The 18,379-nt window shown below is 37.6% G+C and overlaps 1 protein-coding gene across 1 annotated transcript in view; it reads right to left on the bottom strand.

Moving 5' to 3' along the window:
- Positions 1 to 17,911, bottom strand: part of ERCC4 (ERCC excision repair 4, endonuclease catalytic subunit) — a 30,475-nt gene extending 12,564 nt beyond the window's left edge. The window contains exons 1-8 of the mRNA XM_063099727.1: positions 17,705 to 17,911; positions 16,208 to 16,388; positions 8,546 to 8,741; positions 7,401 to 7,608; positions 5,305 to 5,485; positions 4,199 to 4,327; positions 3,162 to 3,272; positions 829 to 1,426 (exon numbers count right to left, since the gene is read on the bottom strand). Coding sequence (XP_062955797.1) covers positions 829 to 1,426; positions 3,162 to 3,272; positions 4,199 to 4,327; positions 5,305 to 5,485; positions 7,401 to 7,608; positions 8,546 to 8,741; positions 16,208 to 16,388; positions 17,705 to 17,911 — 1,811 coding nt within the window. The remainder of the gene's footprint in view (positions 1 to 828; positions 1,427 to 3,161; positions 3,273 to 4,198; positions 4,328 to 5,304; positions 5,486 to 7,400; positions 7,609 to 8,545; positions 8,742 to 16,207; positions 16,389 to 17,704) is intronic.
- Between the last annotated feature and the right edge of the window lie 468 nt (positions 17,912 to 18,379).

Consider the following 18,379-nt stretch of genomic DNA (forward strand, 5'->3'; position numbering starts at 1 on the left):
TTCCAAATATCACACTATTTTGTTCTCAGGCAAGGAAGAAGCTTGGCACACACGAGCTATCTACAAAGTTGATCAACAGCAAGGTATGAAAACCCTACTAGCTTCATCTAATCTCTTCATACTGCATTATTTCTGATCCATCCTTCCATTCATTTCTACTCTGAAAGGCTGTGTTAGTCAAACTGCTAGAAAAGGTTTCTTTTGGCTCTGTTTTTGGTTCACACTGAGTTCAGGATATTAATTTTGCTGTTTACTTCCCCTCAGATAATTGGAGAGCCAGAACACTATATTCTTTGTGAGGCATCACTTTCCCATCTGGTATTTCTGTAGATTTTTCATCTGATATTTCTTGAAACTCAAGAAAACTTGGTACAGTAATTTCCCCAAACACTAGTTTTATATGGTTGTAATTTAGAGTCACTTCTTAAAATGTCTAAGAAAGACATTTTAGAAGATTAAAATATTTTAGCTCAGTTATAATTAGATTAACTTTTGGTAGAACTTAGAATATTATAAATTTGCTAGACTTTTTCAGAGTCTAGGAAAAGATCAACACCTACAACATGGTACAGAACAACAGGGCGGCAAGCAACGAGGACATAAGTAGTCCTCTAGGCTTGTTGTTCTACGATGTTCGCCATCCTTCCCATGCAACTTCCCAGATTCATCAGAAAGCAAAACAAGGTTTCAAAAATGTGCCCAGCATCACAACAATGGACTGTTAAAGACAAGAAAACTAATATGCAACAGGTATAGTTTCTGTGTTAAATCCTAAAGAACTGTGTAATGCAAAGCTTTAATAAACAGTCAGTGTTCTTTAAAACTTGCCTCAGAGGTTTCCCAGGCCTACTTGCCCTGTAAATTTCCAGCTGACGTACGAACGTTAGCTCTGCATCATAGAGAACCACATATCTTGGCTCCACTTCATGGAGTACCCTTGTCAGAGCATAGGGGTCGCTACAACCCAGAAGTGGATGGATGATAGTCAGGGGTTCTTTCAGGATTCCATAAGCAGCATCTGATGATAAATTTAAATCAAATTCTTCATGTTTAATTTCTTCCAAACGGCTTTCTGAGCTACTGCTTATTTCTCTATGAAATCCTTCCTCGACATCCCCTTCCTCTTCCAGTTCCTCAGATTTTCCTATCATCTGAGTTAAAGTCAACCTTCGTTTTTTCTTTTTGAGAGTCTTTTCTTTGGTGGAAGCCCGTTCTTTGTTTTGGGGGCCTTTGGGTCTTTTGCTGGATTTCATAATTCTCTTTGAACTGTCCTCCTTTCTAAATTGCATCCACACTTCTTCAGCTTTGCTGTCCTTCTCAAAGGTTTTCCGGTAGAGCTTCAGTAAGAAGGCCTCTGCTCCGAGAGTGATATAGTCCCTCAGCTGGGAGCATGTTCGCTCATCACTGGCACAAATAAGTACTTGGCCTAAAATGACAAAACAGTGTTATATTACTATCACCTCATTTGTCCCCCTACTCCTGCCGTGACTCCTCGTCCCTTCCCCCAAAGGGAAGACATCTTATCCCATGGTGGTAAAGATCCATAATTTACAAATTGTTTAAAAAGGGTCTTAGATACTTATCAAATGCTTTCACTTCTCTGGCAGGATTACTTAGATCTTTTGAGTAAAGTTGAAGCCAGAACTATTTAGAGTCTTATGAAAGTACAGCCATGTAATGATAGAGGCTTTAAAGAAGCTCTTTTTAATTAATAATTTTCCAGAGGATCTTATAAACCAAAATAGTCAAATGGATTACAGAGTCAAATGTTAAATACTAAATCATAAAAAAAAAAGTGACTATTCTCTCTCTCTCCAGGTGGAGATGAATTTCTAGGAATCTCAGAAAAAACTGATATCTATACTTTGAGATCGACTCTCTAAGAATAAAAAACTGTGCATTAAAAAAGCTAAAGACAAAAATAAATTTATGTAGCAACTATGATAAATGTTAATATTTTTAATATATACTGTCAACACAAATTGAGGACATTAAGTCTAAATTGGCAAAGCAGACCAACACAAATCATCAAAGACGAAATGCATTTCAGAAACTACTGAGCTTACTATATATCAAAATTTAAAACAAGACATTTTTCTCTAACCAAATTTAAAAAACTTAAATATATATAAGTATATGTATGTGTGCATACATAAATATATATAAATTATCTGTACACATACACACAAATACAGAGAATCTCTAATCATGGTTAGCTAAGTGAAAAAGACATAAGCTCTCACATTGCCAGAAGAAAAGAAGATGAATAAAAACTTCCTGTTAATCAATGTGGTAAATGTCTCAAGAACTTTGAAAATGTTAATATCATTTAACCCATTAGTTCTATGTCCAGAAATTATATCTACACTATGAATTTAACAATAAGAAAACCTGGAAGGAAATACACCAATGTTAACACTGGCTGCTAACGGTAATTTTTTTCCTTCTCCCTTTTTCTTATCCTTTTCACTTTTTCTACAGTGAGAATGTGTGACTTTGGGTCTTAAATCATAGCACCGTAAATTCTGGGATGACATCAACAGCATATTTACTAATATAATGATTGTGTGCTTGTCTTTTACTGCTTGCAGGAGTTCAAAGATATCAAGAGTTTTTTTTTTTTTTTAAATATAGTTTTTTTTCTTTTATTTTCTATCTGGTTTCATTTTTTAATTTACTGTTCAGGTTCAGTCTACTGTGCTAATCTACTAGCATATCCATGTTTGAAGAGAGCAGCTATAAAATTTGGAATTTTTTTCAAGGACTAGGTCAATATCACTCCATAGAAGAGTTCAGGATTATTTGGAAAGATACTTGTGGAGGAAATAAAACAAAAGAGCCATTACCTTATTCCTTGGGGATCCCGGATTTAAAGCCTGGTGTACATATATGTGCAGATTTGTGGAATCTTTAAATAGAAGTCCTGAGAACCCAACCAGTAAAAAAAAAACCCTGCTTTCATGAATACACAATGATTCAACCTGTAGAAAATCACATCAAATGAACAGAAACAAGGTTGCCACTAAGAACTCAGGGTTCATTCCGCATTTATTTTTCTACACTTTATAAGCAAAAGAGTGAGTTACTTTTAAAGAGCTAATCAAATCAAGCCTCATTTGGTAGATTTTGAAAGCAAACGCCGTCATCTCCTTTTTTCCTACCTGGACCACCAAGGGCTTCGCTCTCCTTATTTTCTGCTTCAATCTCTTTCAATACTTCCGTTAGTGCCTCCCACTTCGGGCTGCTTTCTAAGACCAGCTCCTTTTTAGCTTCTGTATAGAAATAAAAAGTAACCTCATTCTATGTGACAAAAATATTTACCCATAAAGCATTCCAACAGCTTTTAAAACAACAGATAACACAAGAACCATTCTGTGAGCCCATTCTTTGAGCTTTCTTCATAAAGCTAGATAGAATCTGCTTTCTTGAAAAAGACTTACTTATAGTCGAAATGAAAGACACTTCAAACCAACATTAATACAGACTTTATAATGCCTTGATAAAAGGTTATATCATGGCTACCCATAAGAGGTGACTCAGTATTAGTTTTCAACTGTGACATTATATTTGAGCTGCTATATAAAATAAAGGGATCAGTACAGAATGACAGTATTTATTATTTCTAAAATCCCCATGTTTTTCACAATCCTGAACACAGATAAAAGCAGACAACAATCTAGCTTTTATTTCTATAAGTATTCAAACACATGATTAATATATTCAATTAAGTTTTGAAACAGACCTTTAAACTAGGCTGAAAGCAAGCGTTAACTCTATCTTATACCTTAAAAAAACTAGTGATATTTAGGATACTGATATCTGCCTCATTCTAGTATATTTATGTTCTTTAAAAGTTAAGAAGTGTTAAAACATTCCACTCAGACTTTAAGTGCCCAAAATAGTAATTACTCTGACGTGAAAAATAATTTATCAATCTATAGTTCTTTATGTAGCATACTCTTGATTGATATTTAGCATTTGTAATTTGGAATCCCTTGGCAATGGATTACAAGACTTGCCATGCTGAATACTCTTAACATACATTATATATGTTACATATAACATACATACATTTAACATACAGGCACGCATTTTTTACATGGTTGAAGGAGATTTTAAATGACATTTTAACTTGATGAGCATTTTCACATCAAATACTTAAATAAAAGACATTAAAAGACTTAAGCCTACAAGATACCTTGTCCTTCATTAATCTCCATTTTTTCAGAAGTTTTGCCTTTTTTACTTATTTTGGCATCTGGAACATGGTAAACCCTTGCTCGTGCATTCACGAACATCGAGGTACTGGAGTCAAGAAAGAGCCAGCCTAACATGAAAAGTCAAAAAAATAGGCATCTTCAATTTATGGTTAATTTAAAATAGTCTCTGATGGTCACATGACTGACATGTGCAACTGGCCGCCATCTTGTTTTCCTACCAACCACACCTTCTCCCAGTATTATAGCCTCTGTCACTGTGCAGCTAGACCAGTGGTTTTCAGAATGTGGTCCGTGGACTCCTGGGGGTCCCCAAGATGTTTTCATGGGGTCTGTGATGTAAAAACTTTTCTCATTAAAATACTAAGACACTACTTGACCTTTTTCTCTGTGTTGACATTTCCAATGATGGTGCAAAAGCACTGGTGGGTAACATTGCTGGTGTCTTAGCACAAACCATGGCAGTGGCATGAAAGCATACAAGTAGTCAATGCATTTTTTACTGTCATGCATATGCAGTTAAATACTTAAGAAGGTCCCTGAAGAAAGAGGCAAAATTAATTGTCAGCCCCGGTGGCCCATGGACCACACTTTGAAAAACTATGGTTTAGTCAAACAGTGACAAAGGCCACAACAGTGGTAGGAAGACAAGATGGTAGCCAGCTGTGTATGTATATTTCCTTACAAATCTCTTCTGCTCTTCAGTCCTTAGTCCAGTTGATGAAACCCCATACTCCTTTGCATTCTCTTTGGGAAAAATAAATTTTAAGTTCTTAACAACTAAACTTCCAGAACAAAACCTGTTTCTAAGTTGGGAACTGCCTGTACTACACACAGTCTTTTCTAGAAATAAAATTGCCCAGAATGGATATGAATATTTAATATTAAACAGAACAGAAGTTAAGTAGGTGGAAACATTAACTATCAATAAAACATACATCCTTGTGCTAATGAACATAAAACATAACTTGAAATCTTAGTATAACATGCAGTTGAATTTGGCACTTCCCACAACTGATTCTCCCCCAAAATCTAACACTTTATTCAAATCAGCCCCCAGAATAATATTAGTATTTTTATCTCCCACCTGAATTCTGACCAAAAGCCTTTTCTGTTGCTCTCAGAGATTCCAGAAGATTAAGGAATGTAACACAATCATACTGAGAGAGATACTGCAGCAAAGTTCGTAGTATCTTCAAATCCTGAACCAAGGATTTAGTCTTGGCTCCAAGCTGGTGCCATAAAGGATCAAGATAATGGCGGATTGTCTAAAACAAGTATAAAATTTACTATTGCTAAAAGATGTTCAATACAAATCATACTTTCAAAAAAGATTATCCCCTGTACACCTAAAAATGAAACATTATTAGCCAAGGAAGTGGCTAGAAAATTTCAGCTCATAAAATTCTAATAATGATTAATTTTTCAAATAGCAAAGTTTTCTAATTGCTAGAATCTTATGATCAGATAAAGTCAATTTATCATTATCTGTATTTACATTATTGTTGGGAGAAAAAAGACTTGATAAACACCAATTATTTGTTTTTATGAACAGAGTCAAAGCATGTAGCTCAGACATCTTCAATTCCTGCAGAGTTTGGCTCTGACTCTATCCTGGATGGATAAAGACATGGGATCCAGTTGGACCACAGAGCAGGGTATATAACCAAGAAAAACACATGGCATCAAATTAAATAACAGTGTACTTTGTTAGTATATTTATTTTTTTTAAAGTAGATTCATGATAGGAAAATATTTGTTAAATTAGCAGATAACTAAGTTTAAATATTTTTTAAGATTCCAAAAAAGTTCACTAAAACAAAAGAGCTTTATATATATATACTGTGTAGGTATCTACATATCCACAGCTACGTATATGCACATTTCCTTCTCAAACTAATTCTGTAACTTTTTAGTTACAGAATTTTCTGATGTTTATCAGATATTTGTAGCATAATATGGAGCAGTATCATTGCATGGCATCTTATCTAACAGGAGTAGTTTTTGGATGACTGTAACTTATTGTTCAAACTAGGATATCTGTGAAAATGAAACAAGATACTGTTAGTAATTACTCCAGGACAACAGGTAGATACTGGGACTGTCCTAGACAAACTAGGACATATAACTATGTGCCTCTTTTGTAAAATCATCTACAAAAGGTTAAATTTTTTAACAAGATGCAAGTTATGTCCATATTTAGATTTGGCTACTAAAAGAATATCTAAAACAATTACTACTACTTACTACTATCTTAATACTCAGTACTATCTTACTACTCAGGGGATGATAAACAGAAATCTAGTGCAAAACATATGAGGCTATATTTTGTTTTTCTAGGGAAATATACATTCTATTAAAAGACTTTGAGGATTTTTTTTTTTTTATTACCATAGTCTAAATTATAACACACTTTAAGCACAGAGGAAAAGAATACATGATGTTAGGTTTATGTACCAATATTTCACAGTAATCTGACATTTGGGAAGAATTAGAGAAATGAGAAGTTAAAATTTTCCTTTTTTATAATCACTGTGTATTATTTTCAGTGACAAAAAGATTGATTCAAAGTTTAAAAGATTGGAACTTGTTGTGCCAAAATATAAAAAAATGTTGCCAGGAATTTTTAAAAAGGCAGCATTTTCTGGATCTACAATTCAATATTAGACATTTATAAATCTATATTAATATTAACTTTGATGAAAAAAAATTAGAATAAAAATTCCTTGAACTAAAGTCATTTTCTCAATTCAGAATATAATTTTAAGACAGCAAGTTTCACATTCCTCAGTAAAGAAAATTTGTCCAAATTATTATTTATTTCAAAAAAGAAATCAAAAATTCATGTACAATTATGAAGCATTCTTATGTAGAACTCTTTGACCTGTAGACATCCAAATGCTGTCATTTCAGAGCAAAAAAGTTTTTTATTCTCCTCTTGATTATACTTAAGAGATAATCACTTATTGTGTAACTGCAAAAGTCAGAGTTATGCTTTACATACCAGTCCACAAATTTTACTACAAATTATTACTTTCCAGTAAACCAAAGAAGCTATACTTTAAATCACTTCCAATTCAATTCTAAAATAACAGCAAATTCCTATTAAGAACATTGCAAACTTGCATTCTTTAAAATTACAATATAGCAAACTGTGCTTAAAAAGGAAAAGAAAAAGAGTACCTTGTCAAAAGGTTTTCCAATAGCATTTTCTAAAGATAAATCTTCCACTTCAAGCGATGGGTTATGGCACTTTAGTTCCTTCAGACATGCATTTAATATGTCCAGTATAGCAGTCTGTATAGCCAGCATGGCAGGTGTCATAGAGACATGAATTTCTACGACTTCAGGTTTGTGCTGTTCTAAAAATGAGTTTACTGCTACATGGAACCTAAAGAGAGAAAAATCTTTCAAATATTTTCTAGAGAGCAATGGCTATGTATTTCTGGTCTCATTTTAATACTCTAATAGTCTTTGTAAATGCAATTAAGAAACAAACAAAATGGACAGCAAAATGACAACACTGTCAAGAATATTTTGAACCTCAATGAATGGAGGAGTTATTATTCAAATAAGTCAGGGGTCTATGAACTATGGTTTGGGCCTAATCCAGTGCCCGATTGTATAGTCTTGGTGGCACGCAGCCATGTCTGTTGTTTACACATTGTCGATGGCTTCTTTTGTGCTGTAACAGCACAGTTGTGTCAATTGTGACAAACAATATGGCCTGCCAAGCCCAAAATATTTACTATCTAGCCATTTACAGGAACAGTTTGTTGACCCCGTAATAAGGCATAATAATCAAGAAAGAAAAAATATTACAACTACTACTCTTAAAATAACATACAGAATAACCACTCAGGTTACAAAGTAACCTCAGTTGTGAAAATGATTGCAAATTGAAACCTTATGTTTTTCCTAGAAATTTACATAAATTCTTCAAAATCTTCCTGCTTAATTTCCCTAATGCGTAATTTTCAAAGCAGAAATGGTGGTCTTAGCCAATAAATCTGCAGTTCCCCTAAAGCTGTTGTACCTGTGTCTCTAATTCCCTGGGGATTTCACTAGATATACAAGTAAGAATAAAGTGGCTTTCCTTGGATGGATGTGATGGACTACCAGAAATGTCTCTATCAAATCTCTCTCTACTTCCAAAAGAATCACAAATGTGGTGCCTACATATTTGTATTTGGATGTGTTTGCTATACACCTGACTAGCATCTATCAAATGCAGTTACAGTAAATATTACATTGTGTTATATTACATTAAAGTGCAACTAAGTTCCAGTACATCTTCACACAAAAATTTGTCACATAACGCCGTTTACCTTGGCCACAGATATAGCTTCCTCACAAAAAGGTTTCTCATCACTCTTTCCACATGACAAAAACCAGTATCAAAGGCAACAGCATTGTCTGTAAAAGCTTTTATAAAACCACGTTTGTTTTTCTGGCGAAAGAGGCGCAAGATGAATGCTTCTTGACAAGACTCGATGATTCTGTGGGCTCTATACACCAAGATGCCTGGGGGGGGGGAATTATAATTTAAATTACAGAAGAGATAAGGAATTTTCAGGCTCACTTTTATTCATTCATTTATCACATTTGTCCTGAGTACCTACTTGAGAATGGGCAGGCACCATTCCAGGCTGGGGTAACAGCCACGAATCAGAGATGTAAACCCCTGCCCTCATGGAACTTGCAATAAACAATATAAATGAGTAAAACATTTAGTAGTTATAAGTGCTAAGGAACAAAACTGAATCAGAGAAGGAGGAGAGTAAGGGTGGAGGAGGGGTGGTGGTTTGTGATCTGGGCCAAGAGCTCCAGGCTGAGAGAACAATGAGCAAAGGCCCTGGGGTGGGGTGTGTCTGGCACGTTGGAAGAAGAATTTCTGAAAGCAAAGTGGGGCACTAATTGTCTGTTTCTATATGAGTCAGATGTGGACTACACAAATAGCTGCATTTTAGAGGTTTGGGCAACATTTACATCACTTACTAGATCAATTCAATTTTCAGAATCAGAATGTGTTCAATTGAGAGGTAAATTAGTCCATTTAAAATAAAATAAAATGAAAAAAAAACTTTAATGAATATATTTATTATCTGTTTTCTTGGGGGTATGTGATTATGATAGCTCTGAATCTCAAAAACAGGGACAATTATACATATTTCCTTATTTATAAAATGAGAATACTGGACCAGAAGATCTTTCATTTATATATGCCACTTTGATGCAATGTGGTTAATGATAAGTTAGGGAGAAATGTGTAACAAGGGTGTATAAATGTAACTTATTGACCCAAAATTCAATTATTCTGATGACTTTCAGTCTTTTAGACTTGAATAAGGGTGGTTACCTTATATATATTTGCTGTAAATGTACTTGCACATTTCAGTCTAGTTCTTATTACTCGTATGGTCTGGAAAATGATACTATTAGTGATTTATGACTCCTAGTAGTTCAATAAACTCAATTCATATTCTACTGTATTGGTGCTTAAATTTTGGATCTAAGTGGATAGAAGTAAAAGTTATTCTAGCTAAGCAAATTATTTTTCAAATATGGTAAAAATGAGTAGTGTTAATTAGGGATCTGTACACAAAAGATTTTCAAAACCCCCCAATACATGTACATAGCTAATTTACTACTCAGAAAATACTCTATCTAGTTGGTGAGTTTTTCCAAAGACTCTGCTAGGCCCCATTATGTTAACCTGGATTGAAATATTACATAAAATATAAAATAATAAAAATGGACTTCTAAAGAAAAGGTGAACCTAATTTAAGAAAATGTTGTGCTCCAAAAGGGTGCCATTCAGTCTCAATAAATTCAAAAAAATTGGAATTATCCCATGTATCTTCTCAGACCACAATGGATTAAAACTAGAAATTAATAACAAACGAAACTCTGGAAACTATACAAACACATGGAAATTAAACAGCATTCTACTTAATGACATATGGGTCCAAGAAGAAATCAAGCAGGAAATCAAAAAATTTATTGAATCTAATGAAAACAATGATACATCATACCAAAACCTGTGGGATACTGCAAAAGCAGTATTGAGGGGAAAATTTATTGCATTAAATGCTCACTTCAGAAGAATAGAAAGATGGCAAGTGAACAACCTAACACTTCACCTTAAAGAACTAGAAAAACAAGAACAATCCAAACCTAAAGTTAGCAGACGGAAAGAAATCATTAAGATCAGAGCAGAACTGAATGAAATTGAAAACCAAAAAACAATTCAAAAGATCAACGAATCAAAAAGTTGGTTTTTTGAAAAGATAAATAAAATTGACAAACCATTAGCATGGCTAACAAAAAAAAGAAGCAGAAGACTCAAATAACAAAAATTAGAAATGAAAAAGGTGATATTACAACTGATTCATCTGAAATACAAGGAATCATTCGAGACTACTATAAACAACTATACGCCAACAAATTTGAAAATCTGGAGGAAATGGATAAATTTATGGACACACACAAGCTCCCAAAACTGAACCGTGAAGGCGTAGAAAATTTGAACAGACCAATAACAATAAAGGAGATTGAAGCTGTTATCAGAAGGCTCCCAACAAAGAAAAGCCCAGGACCAGATGGATTCACAGCAGAATTTTACCAAACATTCAAAGAGGAATTGACACCGATTCTTTACAAACTATTCCAAAAGATTGAAACGGACGCAAATCTCCCAAACTCATTCTATGAAGCAAACATCATCCTGATACCAAAACCAGGTAAAGATATAACCAAAAAATAAAACTACAGGCCGATATCCTTGATGAATATAGATGCAAAAATCCTCACTAAAATACTAGCAAACAGAATACAGCAACACATACGAAAAATTATTCATCACGATCAAGTGGGATTCATCCCAGGGATGCAAGGTTGGTTCAACATACGCAACTCAATAAATGTGATACACCATATTAATAAACTCAAACACAAGGACCATATGATCATCTCTATAGATGCTGAAAAAGCATTTGATAAAGTTCAGCACTCATTCATGACAAAGACCCTCTATAAGTTAGGTACAGAGGGAAAGTATCTCAACATAATTAAAGCCATATATGCCAAACCCACTGCCAATATCATCCTGAATGGGGAAAAGCTGAAAGCTTTTCCTTTAAGAACAGGAACTAGACAAGGATGCCCACTCTCACCATTCCTATTCAACATAGTGTTAGAAGTACTAGCCAGAGCAATCAGAGAAGAGAAGGAAATAAAGGGCATCCAGATTGGAAAAGATGAAGTCAAACTGTCCCTGTTTGCAGATGACATGATCCTATATATCGAACAGCCTAAAACCTCTACAAAAAAACTCTTGGAATTGATAAATGATTTCAGCACAGTAGCAGGATACAAAATCAACACACAAAAATCAGTAGCATTTCTTTTCTCCAATAGTGAACATGCAGAATGAGAAATCAAGAAAGCCTGCCCATTTACAATAGCCACCAAAAAAATAAAATACTTAGGAATTGAGTTAACCAAGGAGGTGAAAAATCTCTATCATGAGAACTACAAACCACTGCTGAGAGAAATTAGAGAGGATACAAGAAGATGGAAAGATATTCCATGCTCTTGGATTGGAAGAATCAACATAGTGAAAATGTCCATACTACCCAAAGTGATATACAAATTCAATACAATCCCCATCAAAATTCCAAAGACATTTTTCTCAGAAATGGAAAAAACTATTCAGACATTTATATGGAACAATAAAAGACCACGCATAGCCAAAGCAATGCTGAGCAAAAAAAATAAAGCTGGAGGCATAACACTACCTGACTTTAAGCTATACTACAAAGCTATAATAACCAAAGCAGTATGGTACTGGCATAAAAACAGACACACTGACCAATGGAATAGAATAGAGAATCCAGAAATCAACCCACACACTTACTTCCATCTGATCTTTGACAAAGGCACCAAGCCTATTCACTGGGGAAGGGACTGCCTCTTCAGCAAATGGTGCTGGGAGAACTGGATATCCATATGCAGGAGAATGAAACTAGATCCATACCTCTCACCGTATACTAAAATCAACTAAAAATGGATTAAGGATTTAAATATACACCCTTAAACAATAAAACTTCTTAAAAAAAACATAGGAGAAACACTTCAGGAAATAGGACTGGGCACAGACTTCATGAATATGACCCCAAAAGCACGGGCAACCAAAGGAAAAATAAACAAATGGGATTATATCAAACTAAAAAGCTTCTGCACAGCAAAAGAAACAATTAAAAGAGTTAAAAGACAACCAACAGAGTGGGAGAAAATATTTTCAAAATATACATCTGACAAAGGATTAATATCCAGAATATATAAGGAACTCAAACAACTTTACAAGAAGAAAACAAGCAACCCAATTAAAAAATGGGCAAAAGAGCTAAGTAGGCATTTCTCTAAGGAAGATATACAAATGGCCAACAGACATATGAAAAAATGCTCAACATCACTCAGCATCCGGGAAATGCAAATCAAAACCACACTGAGATACCATCTAACCCCAGTTAGGATGGCTAAAATCCAAAAGACTCTGAACGATAAATGCTGGCGAGGCTGCGGAGAAAAAGGAACTCTCATACATTGTTGGTGGGACTGCAAAATGGTGCAGCCTCTATGGAAAATGGTATGGAGGTTCCTCAAACAATTGCAGATAGATCTACCATACGACCCAGCTATCCCACTGTTGGGAATATACCCAGAGGAATGGAAATCATCAAGTTGAAGGTATACCTGTTCCCCAATGTTTATCGCAGCCCTCTTTACAATAGCCAAGAGTTGGAACCAGCCCAAATGCCCATCATCAGATGAGTGGATACGGAAAATGTGGTACATCTACACAATGGAATACTACTCAGCTATAAAAACGAATGAAATACTGCCATTTGCAACAACATGGATGGACCTTGAGAGAATTATATTAAGTGAAACAAGTCAGGCACAGAAAGAGAAATACCACATGTTCTCACTTATTGGTGGGAGCTAAAAATTAATATATAAATTCACACACACACACACACACACACACACACACACACACACACACACACACACACACACACACACACACACACACACACACACACACACACACACACACACACACACACACACACACACACACACACACACACACACACACACACACACACACACACACACACACACCGGGGTGGAGGGGAAGAAGATATAACAACCACAATTATTTGAAGTTGATACGACAAGCAAACAGAAAGGACATTGTTGGGGGGGAGGGGGGGAGGGAGAAGGGAGGGAGGTCTTGGTGATGGGGAGCAATAATCAGCTACAATGTATATCGACAAAATAAAATTAAAAAAAAAAAAAAAAAAAAAAAAAAGGGTGCCATTCTTTTGGAACCCAGAAGGAAGAAGAGAACTGATACTACATCCCAGGCACTGGGTTAGGTACTCTTATAGATTTTTATTTCATTTAATCCTCATGCTAATTGTATGCGGTAGGTATTATTACGGACCATTAATGGGAAGCAACTTGGCTGAGGTCGCCCAGCAATAAGTGGGAGACCAAAGGTTCCAAATCATGAATAAAGCCATGTTTTTCCTACTAAGTGACACTACCTCAGGAACCCCCTTTTTAAAAATGTAAAATAAAAACAAAAGCAGTTTTAGTCCCACTTAAATCCTGCTTAAATTTTTATGCTATGACATTTTGTATCTCATACTGTACTGTAATTATTTCTTTACATATCTGTCTCCTCCACTGAACTGCTTGAGGAAAGGAACACAATTAACAACAGGTATTAATCACAGAATGCTTAGATGTGCCATGAATGATGCTAAGTATTTTATATAGCTGGGTATTATCTCATTTCACCCTTACGATAATCCTGGAGGGAGGTACTGCTCTAATTGACAGGAAAATACTCTGAGGCACAGAGAAATTAAGAAACTTGGCAAAGGTCACACAGCTCATGCATGGTGAAGGTGAGCTCAAACCCAGAAGGAGTCTAACTCAAAATTCACCATTTGTTCTCATTCATCTTTCTATCTTCAGCACCTAGCACATTCCTGCCAAACAAGAGTCCCTTAGTAAGTTAAATGTTTGTCGAATGAATATAAAGTTGAATTACAGCACTGAGTGCACAAATCTAATATCGTGTAACTTTTTTTTTTTAGATTTCCCGGAAAGTGTGTTCTGATTTCTATCTGGAGATATCAGGACCCATTTTAGGAATGAAAGTCTCCTGTCCTACTCTTTTGAAAGTACAATCTGGGTAGATATTTATATGGCTCTCCCCCTATTTAGGAGTTCTGGTTGGCAGAGATATCTAGGGCAGGGTGTGGTGGTGATAGTGGGTGATGACAGGGGAACAAGTTAGGGCTGGCAGGATCCAGTACTTTACAGAGGATTACATGCTTCAGGGACTGCCCTTTGGTGACAGGGCACTGCCTTTTGTGAAAGCTCTTACAGGGGAGCCTGGGGGATGAAGATTCTGAAAGAATTCATTTATGGCATTCACTTGCATCCCACTCAGCCAAGCAGCAGGAGCAGCTCCAGCTTCATTATTGCATGGGACTTGATCAGAAATGGGGAGGGAATCTGGCGCTTTTAATTAGGAGCTACCTATAAGCTAGACTTCAACACTGCACTGATTCAGATTGCTCTCTGCCTAATTTGGTTGAGCTGTAACTGAAAGTCACACAGTAATACTGACATCTAGTGGTAGTTTCAATACAATTTTTTTCATTTTGCCAACTAATCAACAACAAACAAAAAAAGCTTATAAGAAAGCAGCAAACTGTGAAAGACTTTATCATGTATCAAGATTTCTGGCTATAAAAAGCCAATATGTATATTTTTGGCTATCATTTCTTAAGAGTTTACTATGTATAGGCACTACACTAATAAGCAATTTATTTTTTCTCATTTGATCCTTATAACTGTAGGAGGCACAATTTTATTGATTTAATAAATGAGAAGAGCAAGGTTCATGAAAATTAAGGAACTATTTTTGTAAGCAAGATGTTAGCATTCAAAGTCAGGCCCATGCCACTGTTTATAACAACTTTAAATGTTATAAAAGAATAACAAAACTCTTCCTCAATCAGTTTACCATTAACTATATAAAGCATTCATTCATACATTTATTCATTAAATATTTATTGAGAGTTCAGGTTCAGAGCAATATGATAGACACAGTGGAAAGTACGATTGTGAATTTCATAGTCTCTCTGCCCTCCAGAAGTTCATTAAAGATTGCACTAAACTCATCCATCATTCATCCAACAGATACATGTTTAGTGCCTACCATGTATTAATTACTTAGTCGGGAATGAACAAGTCATACCTTGTGCTTAAGAACCTTATTTCATAAGTGAAACAGACAAATAAACAGGCAAATATAATGTAGTGTGCTGAGTGCTGTGATTGGGGAGAAGCACAGGATAATCTGAGGACATAGACACAGGGCCCCTAAATTAGTTTCGGGGAAATCAGAGAAGGTTTCTGAAAGAATTAAAAAAAAAAAGAAAAATAATTCCTTTTCTGTTAATTCCAGCTAAAATTAAACCATTTTCTCAAGATAATTAAGCAGCTACTTGGCTTAATTTCAAATCAAGGGAAAAAATACTCTTAAAAAGGAAAACCAAATCTTTTGGGAAATATACAAAGATTATTTATAAACATTTCAAATCTGATTAAGTTCTAAAAGCAAATGGCAGCCAATTACAAGTATTTACTGAATATGAATGAGCTTGGAAAACAAGAAAAAGTCAACCTTACAGTTAGTTACTTATTCAGGTCACAAATATTTTTTGAACATTTACAATATGACAGGTATTGCGCTAACAGCTGGAAGCACAATGTTCAACAAGAAGATCTAGTGGTGGCCACAAGAAGGTTCTAGTTTAGAGTTTAGCAGAGGGGACAGACAAAAATTAAAATGTACAAATTTATACACAAATAGTAATAAGACTTCAAATTCTTACCAGTAATTAAATCTGAAGGTATTCTATCAGTCAAGAAATCAACCACAAGTATACGACTTGTTGCAAATATAACGCCACCTCGTGTGTAAACCTCATAACGACTGTTACTTGCGATTTCACTTGTTACACGGCAAGGGAGATGTTCAACTCCTTCTAGCTTCAGCAGATTGATAAAATACTCCTATATCAAATCAAAATTAATTAGGAGGCTGTTTAATACAGGACAGTTTTATATAGGTTGCAGGTATTTAAAACGATGTGCTGTCTTTTTCAGAGATAACGAATTGACAAAACGTTACTACTATATGTTGATCAACCAACCAGTCTGCATTTAACTAGGGTTTTTTGTATGTTTGTTTTCTGAGGGCTTTACGCTAAGGAATAATTGCACTTCAGTCATCATTAGCACTTTAACAGGAAAAACAAACAACTTTTTAAAACCCTGGGTAAAGACTTCTGCTACCTAGAAAATACCTCCCACCAAAGCCAGATTTGCAGCCAAGTGTATTCTGTGAGAAGACAAGGGAATCTTTTTCCCCAGACAGTGTTTTGGACTATTAGTTCTGTCCTGATCCATCTTAAAGGGACTTCATGATGTCAATGGGTCCCCTGCCCCTTTGTACCTCCAGTTCAAAACCAAGTTACTGGGCACCATGTGTTACCCTAGGCCCTACACCAAACACTGGGGATGCTAGATGAATCAAACAGGGGCCCTGCCCACAAGAAGTTTGTGGTCACTCCTCTCAGCTGACATTTTCCTCCTGGCCACTGGCTCTATTTCGGGGATCATCAGACTTGTCAGACCAGACTGTGTCCCCTCTCAACACCCGCCAGCACAGGTGTATTGCCATTCCATCTTCCTCAGTGTTCCCCATTCTCCTTAACCCCAGCTAACTTTCCCCTATATCCTCAGCTTCCAGCTCCCTTCTGACTCTGTGGCCCTCTTCCCACAGCCTTGGTGGTTGCCCTATTCCCCCAGCCCCTCCTCTTCCCATCAGGGTTTGCCCAGCCTCAGCGTCTCCTTTCAGGTCTCCCTATCACCCTCCGAGTCCCCTCCATCCCATCATTGCTCCCTTTTAGGGATCCCACTCCTCTGCCACCGGAAACGCCTAATATCCAACTTCGGGACTCCCCCATGGTTCCTGTCACGACCCTCCTTCAGACATCTCACCCTCCCCTGCACGAACCTCCAATCTCTCCCTACCGCCCCATCCTCCTCAAGTGACAGCCCTCCTCCTCTCAGAACCCCTCCTTCTAGAGTCCTCGCACAGTGTCAGGGACCTGCATCCTCCTCGGGACCCCTCCCATACTGTTCAGTGTCCTCGCGAAGTGTCGCGGACCTGCATCTGCCCCAGGGCCCCCTTCAACGCCCTCCCACTCGTGTGAGGGACCTGCCTCCCCCGGGAGCCCCTCCACCTCTGGTGCAGGCCTCGCGTCCGCGCAGGAGGCCCCCCACGCGCTCGGGTCCCCTCATTCCGGCGCCGGCGGCGGCCGCACCTCCTCGGCGGGCTGCGTGTTGAGCGCCAGCACCAGGCAGGCCGGGTGGCAGTGCAGCCGGAGGAAGTGGTAGAGGAGCCGGTCCGCGCCGAGCCCGCGGGCGCACACCACCAGCCCGTCGGTGTCGAGCAGTTCCAGCACCAACTGCCGCTCGTACTCCAGCAGCGGCGCCATAGCCGTCCGTCCCGCCGGCAGTCCCGGCTCCATGGGAGCCCTTCCGGGGCGCGGCCGAGCGCAGCCGAAGATGGCCGAGCCCGAGCGGACGAAAGTCGGCCGAGCCCGAGAGGGCTAGAGCGAGCCGAACGCAGCCGAAGAGGAGCCGAGCCCGAGACGAGCGTTGTCCGAAGGAAGCCGAAGAGCCGAGCCTGAGCGGACAAAAGTCGGCCGAGCGCAGCCGAAGAGGGCCGGGCCCGAGCGGACGAAAGTCGGCCGAGCCCGAGAGAGCCGAGCCCGAGTAGACGAAAGTCGGCCGGGCCCGAGAGAGCCGAGCCCGAGCGGAAGAAAGTCGGCCGAGCCCGAGAGGGCTAGAGCGAGCCGAACGCAGCCGAAGAGGAGCCGAGCCCGAGACTAGCGTTGCCGAAGGAAGCCGAAGAGCCGAGCCTGAGCGGACGAGAGTCGGCCGAGTGCAGCCGAAGAGCCGAGCCTAGCGGACAAAAATCGGCCGAGTGCAGCCGA

The sequence above is a fragment of the Cynocephalus volans genome, chromosome 6 (assembly GCF_027409185.1).
Source record: "Cynocephalus volans isolate mCynVol1 chromosome 6, mCynVol1.pri, whole genome shotgun sequence".
NCBI lineage: Eukaryota > Metazoa > Chordata > Mammalia > Dermoptera > Cynocephalidae > Cynocephalus > Cynocephalus volans.